The sequence below is a fragment of the Somniosus microcephalus genome, chromosome 11, assembly GCF_052327205.1.
Source record: "Somniosus microcephalus isolate GS21.2 chromosome 11, FLI_Smic_1.0, whole genome shotgun sequence".
NCBI lineage: Eukaryota > Metazoa > Chordata > Chondrichthyes > Squaliformes > Somniosidae > Somniosus > Somniosus microcephalus.
Genome location: NC_140997.1, coordinates 43,036,760 through 43,063,684, shown reverse-complemented (window position 1 = coordinate 43,063,684; position 26,925 = coordinate 43,036,760). Strand labels below are relative to the sequence as shown.

The 26,925-nt window shown below is 47.2% G+C and overlaps 1 protein-coding gene across 3 annotated transcripts in view; it reads left to right on the top strand.

Annotated features, from left to right (window-relative positions):
• acsm3 (acyl-CoA synthetase medium chain family member 3) overlaps positions 1-26,925 on the top strand; it is a 54,517-nt gene that overhangs the window by 20,972 nt on the left and 6,620 nt on the right. For all 3 annotated transcript variants that reach the window (XM_086000565.1, XM_086000566.1, XM_086000567.1), the window contains 5 exons: positions 4,413-4,569; positions 8,420-8,499; positions 9,270-9,393; positions 19,529-19,609; positions 22,549-22,650. In XM_086000565.1, coding sequence (XP_085856691.1) covers positions 4,413-4,569; positions 8,420-8,499; positions 9,270-9,393; positions 19,529-19,609; positions 22,549-22,650 — 544 coding nt within the window. The remainder of the gene's footprint in view (positions 1-4,412; positions 4,570-8,419; positions 8,500-9,269; positions 9,394-19,528; positions 19,610-22,548; positions 22,651-26,925) is intronic.

Below are 26,925 nucleotides of genomic sequence, written 5' to 3'. Positions count from 1 at the left end.
CGACATGTACCTGGCCGCCTGCGACATCTTAAAGGCGCATTACCAGCAGCCTACGAATGAGGTGTATGCTAGGCATCTGCTCGCTACTCGCGCACAGCGACCTGGGGAATCGGTGGAGGAGTTCCTAGGCACCCTGAAAATGCTTGGCAAAGACTGCAAGTGCCGAGATGTAAAAGCCGCAGTGTACACTGACGAGCTTGTTCGCGATGCCTTTATCACAGGCCTCAGCTCCACTTACATCCGGCAAAGACTGCTGGAAAAAACGGGATTGGACCTGAAACAGGCTGCGGACACCGCGCGATCCCTGGATGTGGCCCAGAGAAACTCGGACGCCTACTCTTCAGCCCGCGCCATCCACGCCGCCACGTGTGCACCAAGGGCGCCGCCATCTTGGAAGGCATCTTCCCCGCCCGGCAGCCCGACACCGTCGGGGCCCCGCTCTCCCCCCAGAAGCCCTACGACAGCCGCGGCGCGTCGGGGAACCAACTGCTACTTCTGCGGGCAGCCAAAGCACACCAGAAACCTGTGCCCGGCGAAAGGCACCACCTGCTTTAAGTGCGGTAAGAAGGGGCACTTCGGGAAGGTGTGCAGAGGGAACCCCGCCAGAAAACCAACCGCCGGAAAACCCGCCACCGCCGCGTGCGCGCCGTGGGAGCGGCCATCTTGGACGCCATCTTGTCTCGATCAGGGCCCTACAGTGGCATAGGTCACAGTGGACCAGACCAGGCCGCACCCGCTATCCAAATCAATGGTGGACATCGAGGTAAACGGGTGCAGGGTTAAATGTTTAATTGACAGTGGAAGCACGGAGAGTTTTATCCACCCTGAACTGGCACAACAACTCTCCCTAAAGGTGGTCCCTACTCAGGGTACCATCTCTATGGCTGATAAAACCCAGACATCGACCATTCTGGGTTACTGCACGGTACAATTGTCCGTTAACGGAACTGTATATGATCATTTTAAAGTATTAATCATGAAGAATCTATGTGCGAGCGTGATCTTGGGCCTGGATTTCCAGTGCAACCACCAAAGCATCACGCTCAAGTACGGTGGGTCCCAGCCGCCCCTCACAGTGTGCGGTCTGGCTACCCTGAAGGTAAAGCCGCCTTCGCTATTCGCGAACCTTACCCCTAACTGCCGGCCAATAGCGACCAAAAGCAGGAGGTACAGCTGGGAGGACAGGCGGTTTATCGCGACCGAGGTAGACAGGCTCCTGAAAGAGCGCATTATTGAACGCAGCAACAGCCCGTGGCGCGCCCAAGTGGTAGTGGTAAGGGGTAGCGAGAAGAAATGGATGGTGATCGACTATAGCCAAACGATCAACAGGTACACCCAACTAGACGCCTACCCGCTACCCCGCATATCAGAAATGGTGAACCAAATCGCCCAATACCGGGTGTTCTCCACTATCGACCTTAAGTCAGCGTACCACCAGCTCCCTATCAGACCAGAGGACCGCCCGTACACCGCCTTCGAGGCGAACGGACGCCTCTACCAATTCCTCAGAGTCCCCTTTGGGGTGACGAATGGGGTCTCGGTCTTCCAGAGGGAGATGGACCGCATGGTCGATGACCACCACTTGCAGGCAACCTTCCCCTACCTCGACAACGTCACCATCTGCGGTCACAACCAGCAGGATCACGACTCGAACCTCAAGAGGTTCCCGGAAACCGCACAAAAACTCAACCTCACCTACAACGAGGACAAGTGCGTTTTCAACACCACGCGCCTCTGCATACTAGGCAGCGTGGTGGAGAATGGGGAAATCGGACCAGACCCCGACCGATTGCGCCCCCTACGGGAGCTGCCCCTGCCCAACACTCCCAAAGCCCTGAAAAGGTGCCTGGGGTTATTTTCTTATTATTCCCAATGGGTCCCCAACTACTCCGACAAAGCCCGCCCCCTCTTGAAAGCATCCTCTTTTCCGCTCTCTGCTGAGGCCCACGCCGCCTTCAAAAGCATTAAGCAGGATATTGAGCGGGCCACGCTACAGGCAGTGGACGAGAACACTCCATTTCAAGTGGAAAGTGATGCGCCTGACTTCGCCTTGGCGGCCACCCTCAACCAGGCGGGGCGGCCCGTAGCTTTCTTCTCGAGGACCCTCCAAGGGCCCGAGATCAGACACTCCTCCGTGGAAAAGGAGGCCCAAGCCATCGTGGAGGCAGTGCGCCACTGGCGCCACTACCTAGCCGGCAAACGCTTCACCCTACTTACCGACCAGCGGTCGGTAGCGTTTATGTTCAATAATAAACAGAGGGGGAAGATTAAAAATGATAAGATTCTTAGGTGGCGGATCGAGCTCTCCACCTTCGAGTATGACATCATTTACCGGCCAGGAGCCCTTAACGAATCCCCTGACGCCCTCTCACGAGGGACGTGTGCCAGCGCCACCGGGGATCGGCTACAGACCCTCCACAATGACCTCTGCCACCCAGGGGTCACGCGGCTGTTCCACTTCATAAAGTCCCGTAACTTACCCTACTCGATTGAGGAAGTTCGGTCTCTGACCAGGAACTGCCGCACTTGCGCTGAGTGCAAGCCTCGGTTCTACCGCCCAGATAGAGCCCACTTAATCAAAGCTACACGGCCCTTTGAGCGGCTCAGCTTAGATTTCAAGGGCCCCCTCCCGTCCGTCGACCGCAATGTTTACTTCCTGAACATTGTGGACGAATACTCCCGGTTCCCATTCGCCTTCCCCTGCCCAGACATGACCAGCGCCACGGTCATTAAATGCCTCAACAGCCTGTTCTGCCTGTTCGGTATGCCGAGCTACATCCATACGGATAGGGGGGCGTCCTTCATGAGTGAAGAGCTACGCCAATACATGCTGTCCAGGGGGATCGCCACGAGCCGTACCACCAGCTACAACCCCCGGGGTAATGGCCAAGTGGAGCGAGAGAACGGGACAGTATGGAAAGCAGTCACTCTAGCTCTAAGGACCAAGGGCCTCCCTATCTCCCGCTGGCAGGAAGTCCTCTCGGATGTGCTCCATTCGATACGGTCGCTATTGTGTACTGCCACTAATGCCACGCCTCATGAACGAATGTTTGTCTTTCCCCGGAAATCCACCTCAGGCGTATCCATGCCGTCATGGCTCTCCACCCCAGGTCCGGTATTCGTGCGAAGGCATGTGAGGGGCCACAAGACGGACCCTCTCGTGGAGCCAGTGTACCTACTCCACGCCAACCCCCAATACGCATATGTCCGGCACGCCGACGGAAGGGAGGACACCGTGTCCATAAAAGACGTCGCCCCAGCCGGTAACGACAACAACCACGGCGATAGCAGCGACAACGATCGCAGCAACTCTTACCCACCCACTACTCTTTCATCACCCCCGGAAGAACATCGACCAACGGCACCCCCACCAACTACCCCTTCAACAACCCTGGCGGCACCCCCGGCAGAGACCCAGGAGGCTACCGGGGACACCCAGCCGACACCCGCGGCACCGCAACAGCCACGTCGGTCGCAGAGGACTATCAAACCCCCGAACAGACTAAACCTATGGAAGGGGTGAATGTGATGAAATATTCCATTCATCACTGCCTGTGACTGTGGTCGGTTTCAGTTTCATTTCCCTTCCTCCAGTTCCGTTTCCTCACCATTGTATTGTATATTGGAATGTGTTGTGTGTAGGGCTCCGCCCATACCTGGCCCCTATGTAAGCAAGCTCAGTCTGGCCTCATATCCAGTACTGCAGCCCTCCGGATGGAAGATACCTCTCTCCACTACGTGTTACCTTCTAAGTTAATAAAAGCCTTGTTTTGTTTCGCTAACATCGAGTCTCGGAATTATTGAGGCACATCATTTCTTTCCCACCCTTCCTCTCCACCAGTCATGCTGGGGTGCAGCTCCACAGCCAGTATTAGTACTTTGATACAGTACCCAAGTGACTTTTCTTCTTGGGAGAGTCTAGACAGTGACTGCTGGTGAACTGTTTGATTGTGGAATCCATCACAAGTCAAACCTGACCCTGTCCTCATCTGGCATCCGCATATATATATTTCAGCAGAGGTCAAAGATGCTAATAAGGAGTGGAAACCTTGCATCATTTTTCATTGTACTTTATTCTCTCCTCCCTCTCTTTCTCACTTCACCCACCCATGCAGTGACAACAAAGTCACCTATGTTGGCCTCGCCACTGGTCATCAGCTAACTTATCAAGATCAGGAATTGAATCTGGAATCTTCATGGTCATTATGGCTCAGTGCCATACCACATTTACCCACTGTGCCTTTTGGGTACTATGCTCCCTATATTTCAATTGACATGAATTTTATTATCATAGGGATTTCATTTTGCCTGGATCCAAATGGAAATGAATTGCAGCATTAGCTAGGTTTACAAAAATATGTTTGGTTATAATTCCATGGGCAGAAGGTTGATTATGGTAATGCCTCTACCAGGTACTGGTTGGATCTCACTCCCTCAGATGTGATGTGGAATACCTCAGACACTGGCTGGGCTAAGTCTGCATGGGGAAGCATCTTCTCGCCATGGATTCAAGGATCCTGTGTTTTTGTCCATCAGATGCCACGGTTTGAACCCAAAGCTGTATTGGAAGTAAGCAAACAGTCGCTGTGTGTTTTTTTTGATAAAACATATTTGTAAGTACACTATTGGCCCGGAATTTGCAGTCAGCAGCAAAACGAAGACGTTCGCCGTTGGCCCTGAAGTATGCTTCGCACAAGGATCTCGCGATCCCTGTGTTGAGAACTTCAGGTTTTCCGACGTTCAATTCAAATCAACGAAGTATCGTGTGATGGCAACAGGCTGTCTAAGCAGCCAATCAAAACGCAGAATTCTCACAGATAGCAATCAAGGAAGTGAGTAAGCTCTTAAAAGAAAGATTAGGGCTCTCACATGGGGAAAAGCCAAACCTGAAATAAAGATGGACAAACTTCATAAAAATAAAAATTTTTGAAGTTTCTTAAAAATTTCAATTTTTATCAAAATGGACAAATTTCACACTGCACAAAATTCAAATTGGTTTTCCAGGCCCTTAACATTGCAATCAATCATGAATTCTAAATGCGAGGGATGAAAATGCATTCTGTCACCAGCTTCCTCAACTGCACCCGTCTCTCCGTCCCCCACTTCCAGCTCCTCGCCACCTCCCACGACGTCGTGAACAGCCTCCTCAGCATTTGTTAATGTGGCCAGGGATGGTGTGCCTCCTCCTGTCTTTGTTCTCTCCCTCTTATTGTGGGCTAGCTTTTCCTGCAAGGTGGGACACAAGTGGAGTTTCAGTGAGAGTGATAGAGTGAGTGTGAAGAATCCAAAACCTAGAAGCTTAGAGGGAGGCCAAGATGGAGTGAGGTGGCAAGAAGAAGCTGCCTCCCTGTGCGTTGTTAGTTGTTGTCATTGCATAACAGTGAGAGTGAGTGTGAGGGCTGCATATTGGATGGTGAAGTGATTCATTACAGAGAGAGAGATAGAGAGGTAAAGGTGCAAGGGAAGTAAGGGTAAGGTGGGATGTGGAGGAGCAGGCTGAAAATGCAGACTGCTGGTGATGAGAAGAGAAGGGAAGCAGATTGAAGGTAAGTGTGATGTGATATTCACTTTTGATGTTCGCAGAAGGTCATTGAAGCGTTTTTGGCACTGCAGCCAGGTGCGTGCACATAGTGACCTTGCGCTTACCTCCTCACCAATCTCCAGCCAGGCTGCCTTTGTCTGCTGAGGAGGCTTCCTCCGGCCATCGGGAGGGAACAGAATCTGCCTGCACCCTCTTACTTCCTGCACAGGAGCTTGCAGGGAGCCCTCAGTGAATCGGGGAGCAGCCTTGGCTTTCGCAGCACTCATAGTCACCTTGGCCCATTCAAGCTGCAGCAGCAACGAGAAATGAGGCTACATGGAGCCCTTAAAAACTAGTGCAGCAATGACCTCATCAGTGCAGACCAACAGACCTGCTCCCACGCATTGCAACAGGCAGCGCGCACAATGGGACAAATTGGTCCAATTAAACAAAAATGGGACATCGGGAGCGGCTGAAACCGGCAGCGGGTCCAAAACCTGCCCACCAGGCAACCCAACTCCATCCCGCCTCCTCCATTAAAATCAAGGCCTACATGTTTTCCAATTAGTTATTTCAATCGATCCATTGCAAATTGTAGTCAGATGCAAAAGCATGTTTTGAAAGTCTAATTGCTTCTGTGTAAAATACATATGTTTGGTTCTTTTTACTTTCACTGAATTTCTAATCAATTATTAAGTGGCTGAAGTACTAAAATATGCACATTGGTGCTTTATATTCCGCTTTTCATTGTGAATGTTGGTCTTCATGACCAGTTTCTTCATGTCCCACACAAATCCTACCAACACCTATCACCTCTTAAGGGGTAGTCTATGATAAAATAATTCTATTTTGGGAATAATTTTCACTTTGGATGCGGGTGTAAAACTGGCAGTTATCGATTGGCCAGCAGTGTGTATAATTGACTGCCAATCCACAACCGTCCAGTTTTCCAATCATGCCCAAAGAGAAAGTTACCCTTGTGCACTCTAGATGCAGTGTACTTGATGGGGGCATTTGTTTTTCTCATTGTCAGCTTTATTTTTCTTTCCATCAAATTACTTACCCTTATCCCTTCCGGGATTTTATTTTCAAGATGATTTAGCTTTTTCTTGTGACTGAATTTTAATATCGTTGCGTGCCATGCACCCTCACTCTAACCAACCCCAGTGGCCTACACAAGTCTGTCCTTCTGTCCCTGTATGATGTCGTGGGCATGGAGTTAGGGTGAAGAAGGATGGGAACCAGGGCCTAGAAATTCAGTTGCGTTTGCGCCCAATTAGGGGCGAAAGAGTGGGTTGCGCCGGAAGTTGCGTCGCGCCCGAAATTAGGTGGGCCCTAACATCGGCGTTAGCCGGTAGCGCTGCGCCGGCACCGATGACGTCATCGGTGTGCGCAGTGCCCCGGTACCGCCCGAAACCACGCCGATCCCCATCTTCAGTAGCGGCCGCCTCTTCCGTGGCGGGCGCTAACAACATCGGGAGACCAGGGCCTAGAAATTGAGTGCCCTTAGCGCCGATTTTGCGACGCTAGAGGGCCTAGCGCTGCATTTGGCACCGGCGCCGAAATTGCCTGGGGCCCTTACGCCGCGGTAGACCGGTAGCGCTGCGCCGGCACCGATGACGTCATCGGTGTGCGCAGCGTCCCGGTTGCCATGCCGACGGGCCCCAGCGCCGAAATTCAGTTGCGGCCGCCTCGCCCGTGACAGCCGCAACTAAGACTCTGGCAACAGAGTCTTACGAGTCTTTGCGCCGGCGCATTAAAGGCCCCGCGGCGGCCGGCCGCTTTCCCGCCGGCCGCCTGGCCGCAGCTCCCTCCCCGGACTTCCCCCCCCCCCGGACTTCCCCCCCCCGCCCCCCCCGGAACAGAAGCAAGCCCGGCACTTGTCCGAGGTGCCGGGCTCATTTTTTAAAAGATTTTCGCGGGCCGCGATCGGGTGCAGGCAGCTCCTCCTTAAGGGAAGGAGGAGGCCTGCACTTCCCGAGCCTGCCGCACCGCATCGGGTGCCGCAGCGCCGGAATTGCGGCGCGAAACGGCAGTTAGCGCCGATTTACCGCCGCAAAGACCCTTCAGTAGCGCCGGCAGCCGTTTGGGCGCGGCCCTGCTGAATTTTTGGCGCGCGCAGGGGGACTTAGCGCCGGCACTAACTTCCGGCGCTAAAGCCCTGGCTAAGCCAAAACTCAATTTCTAGGCCCGGGTCCTTACTGCAGCCTTAGCGGCGCAAGTTAAGGTGGAGGTGCGGGGCGGCCGCTTTTTCGGCGGCCGCCTGCCCGCACCTCCTTCCCCGGCCTCCTCCACCCCCCGCGGCATTGCCGGCTGGTTTCCGTGGAGCCCGGCACTTCTCCGTTGTGCCGGGCTCTTTTGCCGGCACTTGCAATCGGGGCTCCGGCCGTTGCAGGCACCTCCCCCTTAAGAGAAGGGGGAGGCCTGCAGTACAGCAGCCTGCCGCACCGCATCGGGTGGCGCAGCGGGACCGGGAGCGCTGAAATTCACTTTCAGCGCCCCAAGCGGGGCGGACACACCCTGTACCAGCGCCCGGTTCCGCTTTGGGGCGCTGAAAGTGAATATGGGGCGGGCACAACTGGCTCCGCAGCGGGCGCAAAATTTTCGCCGCAAACGTGCTGGCGGGGCTATACCCAATTTCTAGGCCCAGGTCTTTCCATATCAAGAATGACAGTTCTGTCAGTAGCAGGAAGATTATAGTGAATTTCATTTGGTACTTTATAAAATGGAAAGGTTTTTTTTAATGTATACAGGCCAGGATAATTGGGCTGGTTATTTGTAGTATCCTGAACAATCCAGCCTGAGGTGCACTATTCTTTGAAGACTGATGTTCTGCAAATGTTTTATTGTTGCTATTGGCTTTGGATGATAGTATATTTTTAAATGTTCTTTTTCTAGGTTTTATCCAGGTATCCAATAACGACCTTCTGTTCTCCACCTACTGTGTATCGTATGCTTGTACAACGTGATGTCGCCAGGTATATAAATTTTCTGGTCATTTTTTGTTTACCACCCATTATGGCTGGTCGTGTATAACAACCATGCAAACACACCTAGATCACCCTGTCGTCTGTGACTATGCACAGGACTCCTTAAGACCATTCACTGCTCCCTCCTGATTTGGCACAGTGCCCTTCTCCCTTTACTAACGACTTTGTTGATAGTTTAGTTTTCTTCAGACAATTATTCACTAAATGATTGTTTGTAGACTGAAACCTTTCCTGCAGTTTGGTAAGAGTAAACATAGAGGTCAGCACACTAGTAAATGACTGACCTACAGCCAGAGCTGTTGGAGACATTTCTAGCACATTCTTTGTGTTTTCACATGCTACTACAGAAGCTTCACCAAACCTGTTTAGTTAAGGAAGTGGGGGCACTCTTATACTGCTAGACACACATATTAGCCCAGCATATCTAAAATAAAGCAAATGCACTGATCTAATTTGAGTCCCTTTTGTAACCTGAATTCCTGCAGTCTGAATTGATTTTCCAGATACATGAATTGTATCCACTTTGGGTTTGGATGTTCAAATATTTATGAAACCTACAACTTGTGTTGCCAAAAACTAAAATATAAATGTAGCCAACCCTGCTAGGGACCTTAACATGTTCATAATATTGTAAAAAAGTCGATGCTTTTCATTCTAGTTCCGATGCATGGTATAGTGAGAACTTATATTAACAGATAATGAGACTGATGCTGAAAACAGCACCACTCGTGGCCTGACATATTTTTCTTTTAATTTAGTTACAGATTCAAAAACCTCCAGCACTGTGTGGCTGGTGGTGAGCCCATGAACCCTGAGGTGATGGAGAAATGGAAAGAACAGACGGGATTAGACATCTATGAAGGATATGGCCAGACAGAGACTGTACGTGCTTTAACCTTGAGTAACAGGTTTTGTTTCTTTAATGAAGAAAGGAAGAAATCAGCCAGCTTTGTAATGAAGGAGAGAGCCCGGTAACCTAGGAAGGTAGTCCTTGAATCATAGGAAACAGCTTGTAACATAGGATCATCCTGGAGAGTAAAGATAACCTCGAGCTTCTTTTCTCCGCTACCAACTATTCCCACCTGCTCCCTCCACCCTCACTTCCAACAGGTGTGAGAAGCTTATGGACTTGTTTGTCATTAAGAGTGAAACCATCTGGTCAGCTATCTCTGCATCCCCCCCACCACCCTTCCCCTTGCCCACCAAGCCAAACTTCCCTACTGCCCTAGCCCTGAACCCACATATAACTCTAGTATCTCTTCCATTCCCCATATGTCCTCTCCACACTCATCTCCATGAGTCTCACCTCATGCTCCCTTGACAACATTCCCATTAAACTGCTCACTAAATTGTCTTCTGGCCTCCATGCTAGCTGGCATTGTAAATGGTTCCCTTTCCTCTGGAACTGTCACCCTCCTTTTCAAAACCGCCATCATCACCTTCTCAAAAAAAACATCCTTGCCCCTTCTGTTCTTGCAAGCTACCACCCCATCTCCAACCTCCATTTCCTTTCCAAAATCCTTGAATGTGCTGTCGCCACCCAAATCCGTGCCCAGCTTTCCCGCAAAACCATGTTTGAATCTCTCCAATCAGGGTTCTTTCCCTGCCACAGCATTGAATCAAAGTCATGAACGATTCTCTGTGACTGTGACCATGGTGCATTATCCCTCCTTGCCCATCTGGACTTCTCTGCAGCCTTTGACATGGTTGACCACACCATCCTTCTGCATCGCCTCTTCTCCATCTTGGTTGATCTACCCTCGCTTGGTTCCACACTTACCTATCAAGTCGTAGCCGAAGCATCTCCAGCATTGGCTTCTTTTTGCTCCCCCTCATCATTACCTCTGGAGTCTCCAAAGATCTATGCTTGGCTTCCTCCTCTTCCTCACTGACATGCTGCCATTGGTGACGTCATCTGCAAACATGGGTTCAAGTTTCACATCCATGCTGATGACACCTAGCTCTACCTCTTCACCAACTTTCAACCTCTCCACTGCATCTGTGTTGTCAGACTCCTTGTCTGACTTCCAGTCTTGGATAAGCCACAATTTCCTCCAGCTAAATATTGGGACGACAGATGCCAATGCCCCATCCTGCACCCCGGACGTTCTCAGGCTAAACCAGGTTGTTTTCAATCTCAGAGTCCTATTCAACCACAAGTTTCCAACTCCACATCCTCTCTATCGCAACCCCTACCTCAGCCTATCTGCTCCTGAAATATTTATTCATGCCCTCGTCACCTCCAGACTTGACAATTTCAATGATCTTCTGGATGGCCTCCCAACCTCCACCCCAGTAAATCTCAGCTCATCCAAAACTCTGTTGCCCATATCTTATCCCACACCATCCCACCAGGCCCCACAAGGAAGGATTAGGCCTCACCTGCTCTGGGCTTCCCTAAACCCACCCACATCACAAAGCCCTCTGGAAACTCCCGCCCCGTGACTCACCTGAGTGCCAAGTACCTTACCTTTGGCCCACGGTGGCAGCCTCTGCTACCTGACACTGAGCTCCTGACCACGTGCCAGCAGCTGCTTCCCACCAGTTTCGGGCGAGAATCTGACTGAGGCTATACAGATGAGGCACGGGAGTTAAATTTCTCGGGCCTCACACTGCCTAGATCAGGAAAGTTTGCTGCCGTCCTCAGCTCCTACCCACCCCGAATTAAAATTAGGGCCACAGAAACCAAATGCAGCTCAGCAGCAGAAGACCCTCTTCTTCCTCCTCCCCCCTCTCCCCCCACAAAAATAACACAGTAAAATAGAGATTGTGAATTATCTGGCAGAGTGCAGATGGAGCATAGGGTGTAATACTCAATACATTTCAAAATGTAATTTTTTTTTTTAATACATTTTGAAAATGTTGAGTAGGTTTGCTCTTTTTGTAACTATCATATGGCTGTAGTTTTGATATTTGAAATTCCCTTAGAACCATTTGTAGGCTGTTTAGCTCTTTTCAGGTTGCTAAGAAACCTGCCATTGAAGTCGGAACCTATCCCAGCTCACTTATCAATTGAATGTAATTTTATTGCATGGCTTATCCAGTCATTCAAGGCTTCATATGATGCTAACAGCCACTGTGCTGCAATGCAAATATAAATTACATTTGCTGTAGAGAAATCATATTTGTTCTTTTCTAATGTTACGAAATTTGAACCCGCTGCCCTTAAAGAAGGAATCAATTCAAACATATTTGCTTCTGATTACACATAGTTGTTACCTGTCTCAGATGGGAGATCGCCTCTCATAACAAAACAACAGACATTGTAGGTAATTCTGTTGCATTTGATGAATCCAACTTAAGATTGCTGATAAAATACAAGTAGCCTCTAATATTTTTAGCATAACTCTTTTGTTGCGCTTCAAACATTTCTTTTAAAACTATTGAAAATTAATGTGTTGCTATGTGGAGTTTCATATTTCCTTTAATTCATGTTCAATGGTTCTCTTTATTTTTAGTGATTTTTTTGCGGGGGTTGAAATACACAGTAGTTGGATAGAATGCAGTCTGGGCTACCAATGTATTATGTAAAACTTGAATCGTTTAATTTGGGTTTTTAAATCTACCTTGTAAGGATTTTTTGTTATATTAGTGAATATGTGATTTGATCACCGCCTGCTAAAAATCTGCTGAATTTTTTAACGAAGTACATATTGGAACAGACTTCTGTTGCTGCAGGAATGACCTATTCTGCTGTGAAAATCCACTATTTTCATGTTTTGTATCAGGCAAAGCTGTTCTTGCCTTTAGAATATAGCCAAGGGGAGAGCAAGAGATGAAATGGTTCCGTAATGGTTATGTGAGTGGAAACATTTTTATTAGTTTACTTCTGAATGGAAAGGATTAAAAATTGTGCAAATCCTTTTCCCCAATGGTCAACAAGGCATCCTGGAAAGAACATGCATGTGTTGGTGCATAGTGGGTAATTTAGGACCAGTGTAGGGTTGCATGGTGATGCGAGTTCACCAGCATTATGTTCATGTAGACATAGCTGTAAATAGTACGATAGCAAAATACTGCAGATGCTGGAAATCCGAAAAAACAACAGAAAATGCTGGAAAAACTCAGCAGGCCAGGCAACATCCGTGGAGAGAGAAATAGAGTCAACGTTTCAGGTCAAAACCCTTTGTCAAGACTGAAAAAGCACACCTATTCAATCTTACACAAGGGAGGCATTCAAGATCTAAGATGTGGTGCAGAGTACAGCTACAAGACTGAACCTCAGAATGAGGGCCAGGTAATGAGGAAGGACTGAAAAACTTAGGCTTTTAGCCTTCCAGGAAGGCAACTGAGAGGAGACTTTATAAAGGTATACAAGATACTCAATGGCATAGAAAAAGTAAATCCAGAACATTACTTCAAATTAAACATCAGCACGGAGGAACACAGGTTCAAACCAGTTAAAGGCAAATTTATGGCTGATGTTCTTTATAAAGTGATTCACGCGTGGAATGGACCTTCAGGTATGGTACAGAGGTCAAAAATCCTGGAGTCCAGTTAAACAGTTGGATGAAAGCACAGTGGGGCTCTTCCTGATAAGCTATGATGGGCTTAATGCCCTTTCTGATCCACATCTATCTTAGTGTTTCTTCAACTAAAGAAGACTGATATGGATGATAGAAGAGAAAGTGAGATCAGAAGGCTATTTGAACTTGTATTACAGACAACAGGTGTCCTTGTGTTCAAGTTTAATCCTCGAGAAAGTAAATATGTAAAGGACTATGTGAGTGCCCTCTGCTGGATAAAAGGAAGACCAACCAATGAGTTCAATTGTTTCCTGCCATATTGAAGCTAACAGAAGTTTACAGACAAAGGTTATTGAAAACTGATCCCTTTTGAATCTGGACAGATGACTTAAATAAATACTTAGAAGTATTACTTTGTATCCGCATAGCTTTTTAGTTAAAAAGAAACAGAACTTTACAGTTAAACATAATTTAAGATGCTGTTTATAAACTTAATACAAATATTATAACATGCTCCAAATGTTTCAGTGGATGATTTGATGTAAATCAGAGTGCAGTAATGGATCATAAGCAAGGATTAGAGACACTTAACTCCTGCTGATATGTTTTATTTTGTTGCCAGATGTGAGAAGTGTATTCTCGAGAGGTTTTATACACTTTTGGAGCAACAATTAACATTTTTCACAAGAAGGAGTGAGTCACCAGCTCTATCCTGCATGTATTGTTCATGTATACCCTTACGCTTGGATGCTGCAAATCATGCCTACCATAGCAGAGCTAATTGGGCTGATTTTCCCCTGGAATCACACTGGCTCCCCAGTGCAGGAAACTTTCGATTTACCGGCACCTAAATAACCGGAAATCTCGGTTAACCGGCAAAATTCAGGAGTAGGTTCAGGTAACTTTTATTACTTGCCTTCCTCCATGTGTTGCTGTGCAAGGGTGTGGCTGCAGCTGTTGCTAAGCTACAGAGACGCTTGCAACTTGTGGCCATTGTTTTGAACCTGTTGCTAAGCAACAGGGCAATATGGAGCTCTCAGTTCCGTATCTTTTCCTATAGCTTTCGGTTATCCGGAATTTTTGATGAACCGGCACCACGTCGGTCCCGTCCATGCCGGATAAAAAAAAGTTTCCTGTATAACGGCAGAGGTTGGGGGTGGAAAGTTGGGTTGGGGAACTTTCCGCTGTTCCCCGCCCTATCACTGCTGGGAGTTCCTGTCAGAATTTACATCAGACAATCATTACACCTGCCCAAATTAAAGTGGACATATTGTAATGAGTGCAAATTATGGGAATATGTCATACAACATATGTGTCATTGCAAAGCTGGAGCATGAGTATGTTGTAGAAGTAGTGTTGCTCCGGTGTGTGAAAGGCGAGACTTAAATTTTAAATGCCCCAGAGGGAGTTGAATCAATTGCAGGGTGATTGATTCAATTCCCCATTCCTTTGAATTAAAAAAAAAATCCTGGCTTCTCTTCAGCTGCCCAGAGGCAGCTAGCCAGGTTATGCTGTAGCAAGTGCCTGTAGTGTTCCACAACAATTTCCCTCCCTCCCCTGAGAATGGCTGGAATCCTGACAGGAGCCTGCCACAATTACTTGAATGAGTCTGACCCCAGAAAATTGGCCAAGACATAGGCAGGCGGAGGTCCCAACCCGCCGATGGTGTACTGCATTCTGCCCAGGAAGAAAATCAGCCCCTTGGTGTTTAGGAGTACAACAAACTATATTTCTGACAGGGTATTTATTTCTCAAACATCGCCGATGCATAGCCTGTTAAATGCCAGGTGTTTATTGGTATTTGTGCAATATGCTTTTGACATGTATACCGATGGGAATTTTACACTGCATTGTTCAGATTCCTTTCATCCAAATTGTATTTGTGAAATAGTGGCCCTAAAATTCTCCTGGTTTCCTGTCGTAATTCCATCTACGCTGTTTTTTGGAGATGGGTTTCTGCTGGTCTCCCACCGGAGTTATGGCGGAGGACCAATAGCATCCCCATGGAATTTCAGACCCAGTGTATTTAAAATCTTGCAGTCGCTCATAACTACATCTTGTCACTCATAACTACATCTTATGCCCATTTGATTCGAAGTTGGTTTGCTCAGCCCTCATATTTATGATGCTAGCAGCTAGTTCAGTGAGAGTATATAGAGCTCTGGAAGTCAATGTTATGTCAGAGTGAAATTTTATACAGAGAAATAGGAGGAACACATTTATTTCTAATGTTAAAAATCATGTCTACAAAGTAAAAAATGTGTTTGAAAGTGATTAACATCAGTGCCATAAATGTGACATGGATATTCTTGTAAAAAAATACATAGTGCGCTAATGGCGCAACTTATTATTGCCCTGCTTCACAGAAGGGAAGTGATGAGATGTTACAGTAGTTTAATTACATCAGCCACATCCTTCTATTAATATTGGAGTTGCAAAGCTGTGTGGGTAACACAAACACATTGGGCTGGATTTTCCTAAGCCCCTGGAGTCGGGTTGGAGGCGTGCGGGCGATAAAAATCAGAGATCCGGGGGTCCCGACCCCATCCCGCCTCCAACCCGCCTCCATGTCAATTTCATAGGAGTCGGGTTGCCGACAAGTGCTGGAACCCGACTCCCAGAGGCGGGAAGGGATTAAAGGCAATTAAACTGCCTGTTAACAGGTAGTTTTTTGCCTATTCGCGATTTTTATTGCTGGTTTGTGGGCTTCCCGACAGCTCCAAACCACGAAAAGTTTTCGAGGCGGGACGTGGGTCTGAGGTCTTGGAGGGGTCGAGATGCCCAGTGTTCAGGTGAGTGAGGGGTGCAGGAGTGCAAAGGTAAGTGTTTTGCAAGTGTTTAAAGTGTTTAAATAAGTTTAACTTACTTTTACAGGAGTCCTGCATTCCGGTGTCGGGAGTCGGCTGCAAGAACCACAGAAGCTCCGATTTTTTTTAAAAAATCAGCTTCTTGGTTTCTGCAGCAAAATGATTTTAAAGTTATCCTGAGAAAGGACTGAGGCTGAATTAGCAGTTTTTCAGTGCTTGACAGCTTCAAACAGCTGTTAAACACTGATATTTCATCTGCCAAAAGCTTTTGACAGATGAAATGTCAATCTCTGACGTCACCTGTTGCCGGGTGGCCCTTAATTGGCCTGCTGAGCCCACAGGGCGGGCTCAACAAGGTCAATCAGAGGAAAATCCAGTGGGTTGGCCACATCTCCATGGAGGCGGGACAACAAGCCCGAATGTGGGTTTCCCACCTCCAACCCGCCCCCGTAGCAAAATCCAGCCCATTTAGTCTACTTAAGTTTGAAGTTGCTTAATTCAAACTACCCAAAAATTATACCCTGTTTTAATTAAATTGATTTAATATGTGTAAGACTGACAGAATTAATAGAAGTAGACTGTAACATGAAGATGTGGAAATGTTATTAGTAGGTGACAAAGCTTTTCAAAGTGAAATGCAGCTAATATCCTACTTACCCATTTATGCAGTTTGTAAGCCTTCGTTGAACCGGCAACCAGACAATTGAAGTTCTGTTACCAGTTGAGTTTGAGTAAGTGTCACTAGAAGAATGCAGATGCACTCATACAAGTCTGAGCACATTTTCAGAAACCTTGCAGCACGGTTTTCAAATTGCAGTCTATAAAACAACACATTACAATGCATTACAGTACGTTGCAAAATTAGTAGGAATTCGCTCCCAACAGGAAGGTAATGCAAGCCAGCTCCCATGTTTTTCTGTGAATGGTATTAGTACCTCTGTATCATAGAAAATATAGATTTTTTTAAATGTATATATTTAATCTTCATCAGAGTGCTATATCTCAATGCTGGAAAATGGGCCACTTTTCCATATTTTGCAGATGCTCCCAAGGCAAGTGAATTTTTCTATTTTTGGGAGCAGTTTAGGATTCAACAAAGGAGGACAAAGGGATTAATTAAGAAGGGGAAAATAGAATATGAAAGTAAGCTTGCAGGGAACATAAAAACTGACTGTAAGAGCTTTTATAGATATGTGAAGAGAAAAAGATTAGTGAAATCAAGTGTAGGTCCCTTGCAGTCAGAAGCAGGGGAAATTATAATGGGGAACAAAGAAATGGCAGACCAATTAAATGCATTTTTTGGTTCTGTCTTCACAAAGGAGGACACAAATAACCTCCCAGAGATGTTGGAGAACATAGGGTCTGATGAGAGGGAGGAACTGAAAGAAATCAGTATTTGTAGGGAAATGGTGTTAGGGAAATTGACGGGATTGAAGGCCGATAAATCCCCAGGGCCTGATAATCTACATCCTAGGGTACTTAAGGAGATGGCCCTAGAAATAGTAGATGCATTGCTGATCATCTTCCAAAATTCGCTGGAATCTGGGACTGTACCCATGAATTGGAGGGTAGCTAATGTTACCCCACTATTCAAAAAGGGTGGTAGAGAGAAAGCAGGGAATTACAGACCGGTAAGCCTGACATCGGTAGTGGGGAAAATGCTAGAGTCCATTATAAAAGATGTAATAACAGAACGCTTGGAAAACAGTGACAGGATCGGACAAAGTCAACATGGATTTACAAAAGGTAAATCGTGCTTGACTAATCCACTGGAATTTTTTGAGGATGTAACTGGGAAAATAGATAAGGGAGAACCAGTAGATGTGGTGTATTTGGACTTTCAAAAGGCTTTCGATAAGGTCCCGCATAAGAGATTAGCGTGTAAAGTTAAGGCACATGGGATTGGGGGCAAGGTATTGACTTGGATAGAGAACTGGTTGGCGGACAGAAAGCAGAGAGTAGGAATTAACGGGTCTTTTTCCGAGTGGCAGGCAGTGACTAGTGGGGTACTGCAGGGATCGGTCCTTGGACCCCAGCTATTCACAATATACATTAATGATCTAGATAAGGGAACTAGATGTAATATCTCCAAGTTTGCAGACGACACAAAGCTGGGTGGGCGTGTGTGCTGTGAGGAGGATACCGAGAAACTCCAGGATGATTTGGACAGATTGGGTGATTGGGCAGAAGCGTGGCAGATGCAATATAACGTGGATAAATGCAAGGTTATCCACTTTGGTGTCAAAAACAGAAAGGCAGACTATTATCTGAATGGCAATAGATTGGGAGAAGGGGAAGTACAACGAGACCTGGGTGTCCTTGTGCACCAGTCGCTGAAAGTAAGCATGCAGGTGCAGCAGGCGGTGAAGAAGGCAAATGGTATGTTGGCCTTCATAGCGAAAGGGTTTGAGTACAGGAGCAAGGATGTCCTGCTGCAGTTGTACAGGGCCTTGGTGAGACCACAACTTGAGTACTGTGTGCAGTTTTAGTCACCTTATCTGAGGAAGGATGTTCTTGCCATGGAAGGAGTTCAGCGAAGATTCACAAGGCTGATCCCTGGGATGGCAGGAATGATGTATGAGGAGAGATTGGGTCGATTGGGCTTATACTCGCTGGAGTTTAGAAAAATGAGAGGTGATCTCATCGAAACTTATAAAATTCTGACAGGTCTGGACAAACTAGATGCAGGTAGAATGTTCCCGATGGTCGGAGTCCAGAACCAGGGGTCATAGTCTAAGGATAAGGGGTAAGCCATTTAGGACAGAGATGAGGAAGAATTTCTTCACCCAGAGAGTGGTGAACCTGTGGAATTCTCTACCACAGAAGGCGGTTGAGGCCAAGTCTTTAAATATATTCAAGAAGGAGTTAGATATATTTCTTAGAGCTAAAGGTATCAAGGGTAGCACGGTGGCATAGTGGTTAGCACTGTTGCCTCACAGCACCAGAGGCCCGGGTTCGAATCCGGCCTCGGGCGACTGTCTGTGTGGAGTTTGCACATTCTCCCCGTGTTTGCGTGGGTTTTCTCCGGGTGCTCCGGTTTCCTCCCACAGTCCAAAGATGTGCGGGTTAGGTTGATTGGCTATGATAAATTGACCCTTAGTGTTAGGGGGATTAAATACGTGGGGTTACAGGGATAGGGTGGGATATGTAGGGGTTACGGGGATCGGGTGGGATATGTCGGTGCAGACTCGATGGGCCGAAATGGCCTCTATCTGCACTGTGGGGTTTCTGTGATTCTGTGATATGGGGAGAAGGCAGGTACGGGGTACTGAGTTTGGATGATCAGCCATGATCTCATCGAATGGCGGAGCAGGCTTGAGGGGCCGAATGGCCTACTCCTGCTACTATCTTCTATGTTTCACACCAGCCACTCTGATGGTTTCTGAGTAAAGCTGACAGTTTAGCATCAATTTATGGGTAGTCCTATTCTGTGGGATTGAGCACACTCATCCAGAGTACACCCAGAGCCTTGTGCTCCATATTTTTATACAAATCCTGAGGTGTGATTGGTGCAGTTGCAGATCTGCTGATATTTATGCCGATGTTTGGAACAAAATCAACAAAGAGAGCAGTTTCATGGGATCTACGACCACCAGTCCTCCACTGACAATTGAAGTCACATTCCTTTGCATCGGTTAACTAAAATATACCTGGAATTTATTTTATTCTTGTATTTTAAGTTGCTTTGGACAGTTAAGCATTGTGATTATAATTGTTTTGCTCTGTTCCATGATTACCATGTAGGTCTTGATCTGTGCTACTTTCAAAGGCATGAAAATTAAATCTGGTTCAATGGGGAAGCCATCGCCGGCATTTAATGTGCAGGTAAGCACTGTCTGTTTGATATCTTTTAAATTACCAAATCCTGAGCTGCAATGTTTTTTTTTCAGATCTCTAACTGGTTTTGAAACATGTTTTTGATAGGCTTTCTTAGTTTAGGTTTTTTTCCTCAAATTTTTCCTTACAACTTTTGTCCCTTTCCTAAAGGCAGCTGATGGGGGTATAGTTCCACCAAGACAATTCAACATAAACAGTGACATCTGCTGGAAGTGTGTGTGTGGTGATGTTGGGTGTGGATAAGACTAGACCTAGCTGTGGTGCCTGAAGCGCCCCCAGTCCCCCACCACCTCCAACCGGTCAGGCACGAAACTTACACATGAAGAATGCAAAAATGCCCCCTGGGTAAAGGAGGAAAATTGGAGGGGACCATTAATCAAAATGCATAATTATACAGAATTAATATTCCTTCATAGAATTAGAAAATGATACAGCACAGAAGGAGGCCATTTGGCCCATCATGCCTGTGCCGGCTCTTTGGTAGAACCATCCAACTAGTGCCACTCCCGTGCCCTTACCCCATAGCCCTGCAAATATTTTCCCTTCAAGTATTTATCCAATTCCTTTTTGAAAGTTACTATTGAATCTGCTACCACCACCCTTTCAGGCAGTGCATTCCAGATCACAGCGCACTGCGTAAAAAAAAAGTTTCCTCAAGTCACCTTAAATCAGCTTAAATCTGTGTCCTCTGGTTACCAACCCTTCTGCCACTGGAAACAGTTTTAACTCAACAGTTTTATGAGATATGCATCTTCCAATCTGTAATAAAAAAAAGCTTACATTTGTATAGTACCTTGCAGATCCTCAGGGCATCCCAAAGCACTTAACAGCCAACAAATTATTTTTTTGTAGTAATTCACTGTAGTTCCTCGGTGTTATGTAGGAAACACAACAGCCAATTTGTGCACAGTAAAATGCCATTAACACCAATGAGTCAAATGATCAATTAATCTGGTTTGGTGGAGGGATAAATGTTGACTATGACACCTCCCCTGAAGTGTCAGCCTAGATTATGTACTCAAATCCTAGAATGGGGCTTAGAACATAAGAACATAACTCTTGACTCCCTTATCTTGCAAAAATGTGTCTATCTCCACCTTAAATGTATTAATGACCCAGCCTCCACAGCTCTTTGGGACAGAGAATTCCACAGATTTACGACCCTCTGAGAGAAGAAATTCCTCCTCATCTCAGTTCTAAAAGGGCGACCCTTTCTTCTGAAACACACAACCTTCTCTTCTTCTTCTTAGGCAGTCCCTCGGAACCGAAGATGACTTGCTTCCACATTAGAAATGAGTTCTCAGGTGACTGATGAGTCCAATGCGGGACCTACAGTCCCTGTCACAGTTGGGGCAGATGGTGGTTGAAGGGGCGGGTAGGTGGGGTGCTTGGGTTGACGTGCACCCCTTCCGCTGTTTGCGCTTGGCTTCCGCTTGCACCTGGCGAAGAGACTCGAGGTATTCGGCGCCTTCCTCCACTTTGTACAGTCTTGGGCCAGGGAGTCCCAGGTGTCGGTGAGGATCTTGCACTTTTTCAAGGAGGCTTTGACGGTGTCCTTGAAGCGTTTCCTCTGCCCACCTGGGGCTCTGTTACCGTGTCGGAGCTTCGAGTAGAGCACTTGTTTTGGGAGTCTCGTATCGAGCATGCGGACAATGTGACCCATCCATCGGAGCTGATCGAGCGTGGTCAAAGCTTTGATGCTGGGGATGTTGGCTTGAGCGAGAACACTGACGTTGGTGCACCTACCCTGCCAATGGATTTGCAGGATCTTGCGGAGGCAGCATTGGTGGTACCTCTCCAGTGCTTTGAGGTGCCTGCTGTACATGGTCCATGTCTCTGAGGCATACAGGAGGGTGGGTATTACTACTGCTCTGTAAACCATGAGCTTGGTGCCGGGTTTGAGATCCTGGTCTTCAAACACTCTCTTCCTCAGGCGACCGAAGGCTGCACTGGCACACTGAAGGCGCTTTTGGACTTCGTCATCGATGTCTGCCCTTGTTGACAGTAGGCTCGTGAGGTATGGAAAGTGGTCAACGTTGTCCAAGGTCTTATCATGGATTTTGATAATCGGGGGGCAGTACTGTGTGGCAGGGGCAAGTTGGTAGAGGACCTTTGTTTACGGATGTTTAGTGTAAAGCCCATGCTTTCATACGCTTCGGTGAAGGTGTTAACGATGGTTTGGAGTTCGACCTCCGAGTGTGCACAGACACAAACGTTGGAGGTCGAACTCCAAACCATCGTTAACACCTTCACCGAAGCGTACGAGAACATGGGCCTTACACTAAACATCCGTAAGACAAAGGTCCTCTACTAACCTGCAGACGACAACCTTCTAATTCAGTGGTGAGACTACTACTGCTGAGCCAAGCTGGCATGAATAATTAAGATTTAAATTCTAAGTACAATGACTTAGGGTCGATTTCACCCCTGCCCACCTGGCGGGAACGGTGCGGACGGAGGGTTATGGTGGCGGGGGGGGGTAACATACCACATTCCTAATGCGTTCCCATCTAGACTTACCTGAGATCGAGCATGGAAGGGCCACCCACCCCAAGCAGGCAGGGGCCTACTTTACATGTAAAAGTCGCAGCCTAATGACGTCATTGGTGCTGCAACCCCAATTTAACTTGAAATCAAAGGAGTCCCGCACAGTGCCAAACCTGCCAGCGGAACCTGACAGGAGGCAGCAGAGTGGCCAGTAGAGGCCAAGGTAAGTTTTATTTTTTTTAATTTCTGTGAGGCTTCCTTCAGAAAACCAAAACACCATTAGTCAATGTATGTGGTAACACTGTCAGGAAAAGCAATGCTTTACAGCAAATCTGAACTAAAGGGCACTCCTATTGAGGGGTAAGACTCGTTGAGAGTCCTAGAAATGGTTATTTCTGCTGCCAGTTGCACCTTTTTAGAATTCTTGTTATTTGTTTCAGATTATTGATGAGAATTGCGATGTGGTTCCTCCTGGAGTGGAAGGTGAAATTGCCATTCAAGTGAAGCCTGTTAGACCCTTCAGCCTCTTTTCTGGATACATTGTACAGTAATCCTGTTTCAAGTACTTAGTTGAAATCTTTCTAAATTGTCCAAATATATAATTATTTTATGTAACATACAATGTGATGTGTTTTTATTTAGTGAGGCACCTTAATTAGTGCTGAATTATGCAGTGGAACTGTGGTGAGATTTACCCAACTCACTTCACTTGGGACCCTTGAACCAACAGATTGGAAGCAATGTTTCCTATCCTTGGCAGGTCTCAATGTGCTAACCTACTTTTTTGACACAGTAGCATATATTTTCCTGTTAGGTCACTGACCAGATAGGAATCAGGTGGTGCGTATTGAGCACATGCCCGACTGTGTGGTAACCTCAGCAGTACTTTTGGCACCAGCCTGATTTAATAATGTGAGCAAACTCCCGGTCTTCTGATTAGGTACTTTTTGTTTATGGGTGAGAAAGTTTAAAGATTGTTGGTATTTTGTAAGCAGGGAGTTGTTAAATACTTGCCAAATGTCTGTAATAAACAGAGTTAGCCCCAGGATGCTCTTCCAGGTGGAGCAAATGCACCAGAGAAAGCAGATCTATTTCAGGACTGACCATCATTAAGTACCCAGATGAACTGTTCAGAATGTATGGAAGGTGACCATGAATGTAAATGCACTCTATTCAGTGGACTTGGACGCAGTGCAACAAAAAGTGCAATGACCTCACCAGGTCAGACATGGTAGAATAACCCACCATCACCATACATTAAAATAGAGTGTTAAGCATGCATGGCAAATCATAGAAATTTACAGCACAGATGGAAGCCATTCGGCCCATCTTGTCCATGCTGACTGACAAAGAGCTATCCACCCTAATCCCACTTTCCAGCACTTGGTCCGTAGCCTTGTAGGTTATGGCACTTCAAGTGCATATCCAAGTACTTTTTTAATGTTCCCAGTCACACTCTTATTAATTGAGACCATGATTTCAGCTGCCTCTGTTGTATCCCCACTCCACCAAGCCAAATCTCCCCCAAGATTTTCCCCTACGCTATGACTGAGCCTGCATGTTTTTCTAATTGATCTCCTATCTCCCCCATGTCCTCTCCAAGTGCATCTTGTCTATGAAGCCCACCTCCTGCTCTCTTGATCCCATTCCCATTAAACTGCTGACCACACAAACTTCCTTCCAAACTGAGAGTTTATTGGACATTTGAACACTTGTGCAGGAAAATACCATTGAAAATTAAAACGACATTTCCAACTAATGCATCACAGTGCCCAAGAGTCACAAAGCAGCTACAACTAATTTTCATAGGCTATAAAAATACTCTCATTAAAATTACTCTTTTTGGGTTGAAAACCTACCATGCATTATAAATAAAATATATGCCCCAGCCAGCCATATGATAACATAAATATCTCCAATAATGAGCTGCCTCAGCTGAGCCGATATATATTCATGGCTGACCATGATATGTGGGGGATGATTTTCCTCTGCCCTGCTGCCAAATAGTGCTAAAAGAAAAGGTGCAATGCAGAGGAAAAGTGGGTGCTAATCCTTTGCTCCCCTTTTGCTACTGAATAGAACCGCACATAAACTTCCTGTACGGCTTCTGCTGTCTACACCTGAAGAGAGCGCAGCATTACAAGTTTCACGCAATTAAGTATCAGAGACCTTTGCACTCAGACTTCCTCTAACAGTAGCAGATGCAGTTCAGGGGCAGAATGCTCTCAGAAAAACCTAGTGCTGCTGATTGCAGAGCTGCTGTTTAGGCGCTGTCTTAAGCACAGTCTGGCATTGTCAGGAAGGGGGCCAAAATTCGGTTGCTTTGCGCCTCCCGTTAGCGCTAACGCTTCCTGCGAAATTTAGTGTCGGCGGTAACCCATAGCGCCGCGCCTCCGGCGATGACGTCATCTCCGTGCGCAAACTCCCAGCTGCAAACTTCGGTAGCGCCCCCGCCTTACTGCCAGATGCTATGTGAGTGTCATAGAGTCATAGAGTTATACAGCACAGAAAGAGGCCCTTCGGCCCATCGCGTCCGCGCCGGCCATCAAGCCCTGTCTAATCTAATCCCATTTTCCAGCATTTGGTCCGTAGCCTTGTATGCTATGGCCTTTCAAGTGCTCATCCAAATGCTTCTTGAATGTTGTGACGGTTCCTGCCTCTACCACCCTTTCAGGCAGTGAGTTCCAGATTCCAACCACCCTCTGGGTGAAAAAAAATTTCCTCAAATCCCCTCTAAACCTCCTGCCCCTTACCTTGAATCTATGCCCCCTTGTTACTGACCCCTCTACTAAGGGGAAAAGTTCCTTTCTATCTACCCTATCTATGCCCCTCATAATTTTGTACACCTCAATCAGGTCCCCCCTCAGCCTTCTCTGCTCCAAGGAAAACAACCCCAGCCTGTCCAGTCTTTCTTCATAGCTGAAGCGCTCCAGCCCAGGTAACATCCTGGTAAATCTCCTCTGCACCCTCTCCAAAGCAATCACATCCTTCCTATAGTGTGGCAACCAGAATTGCACACAGTACTCCAGCTGTGGCCTTACCAGCGTTTTGTACAGCTCCATCATAACCTCCCTGCTCTTATATTCTATGCCTCGGCTAATGAAGGCAAGTATCCCATATGCCTTTTTAACCACCTTATCCACCTGTTCTGCTGCCTTCAGGGATCTATGTACATGCACACCAAGGTCCCTCTGATCCTCTGTCTTTCCTAGGGTCTTACCATTCATTGTGTATTCCCTTGCCTTGTTAGTCCTCCCAAAATGCATCACCTCACACTTTTCAGGGTTAAATTCCATTTGCCACTGTTTCGCCCATCTGATCAACCCATCTATATCGTCCTGTAGCCTGAGGCTTCCCTCCTCGCTATTTACCACCCCACCAATTTTTGTGTCATCTGCGAACTTACTGATCATACCTTTTACATTCACATCCAAATCATTAATGTAGACCACAAACAGCAAGGGACCCAGCACCGATCCTTGTGGTACCCCACTGGTCACAGGCTTCCAGTCACAAAAACAACCTTCCACCATCACCCTCTGCCTTCTGCCACTAAGCCAGTTTTGGATCCAATGTGCCAACGCACCCTGGATCCCATGGGCTCTTACCTTCCTGACCAGTCTCCTATGCGGGACTTTATCAAAAGCCTTACTGAAATCCATGTAAACCACATCCACTGCACTACCCTCATCCACACACCTAGTCACCCCCTCGAAAAATTCAATCAAATTGGTCAGACATGATCTTCCCTTGACAAAGCCATGCTGACTATCCCTAATTAATCCTTGCCTCTCCAAGTGGAGGCTAATTCTGTCCCTCAGAAATTTTTCCAATAATTTCCCTACCACTGATGTTAGGCTCACTGACCTGTAATTCCCTGGTTTATCCCTACTACCCTTCTTGAATAATGGTACTACGTTAGCTGTTCTCCAGTCCTCTGGCACCTCCCCTGTGGCCAGAGAGGTTCTGAAAATTTGTGTCAGAGCCCCTGCAATCTCCTCCTTTGCCTCACATAGTAGCCTGGGATACATCTCATCCGGGCCTGGGGATTTATCCACTTTTAAGCCTGCTAAAACCGCTAGTACCTCCACTTTTGCCGGCACCCTGATCCCTGGTGGCCCAGCTGGGCCCCGGGTCGCGCTGCGCAAGGCCCCTCCCCTTTAATAAGGGGAGGAAGGCCTGCAGTACCGCGGCGTGACGTGCCGCAGCGTCCACGCCACGATATTCAATGGTAGCGCCCCCAAGAGGGAGGGGGAGCGCTTCCAGTAGCGCCCCACCTCCCTCTTGGAGTGGTGCCAGTGAATTTCGGGTGCGGGGCCCCAAAGGGGACGTGACCGAGTTTTTCCCTTATGACTTTTTGATTAAAAGGTGGGTTTGCTATTTCTGTACTTGTTGCAGAATGCAGTTAGTCATTTACACTCACTGTGCCCTCTCTTGTGATGTGGTTTATTTGGAGACAGACGAGGGGAAATAGCCACAAGCCTCCTGGCAGCTGCTGAACTAATTCACCCAGCCATAAGCATCCGTCTCCCTACCACAGAGTAGGCACGCCTCCACCATACAATTGCTCCATGTCATCTGGAATAAAAATATCATCCATAGTCAATCCAGCACCCTCCCCCATTCCTGTAGCATCAATCTACATACCTATACAGGTTTTCCCTGTTCCTCCATCTCTGCTTGGCACAATGGTACCACCTTCTTACCAGCTCCCTCCAAGGCAGATTGTAGGGGCATCTGGACTGCTGCTTGGGGTGGTGCCGTCATTCCAGCCACAGTACAGCAGCATGCACTCATTCACAGAGTACACAATTTTA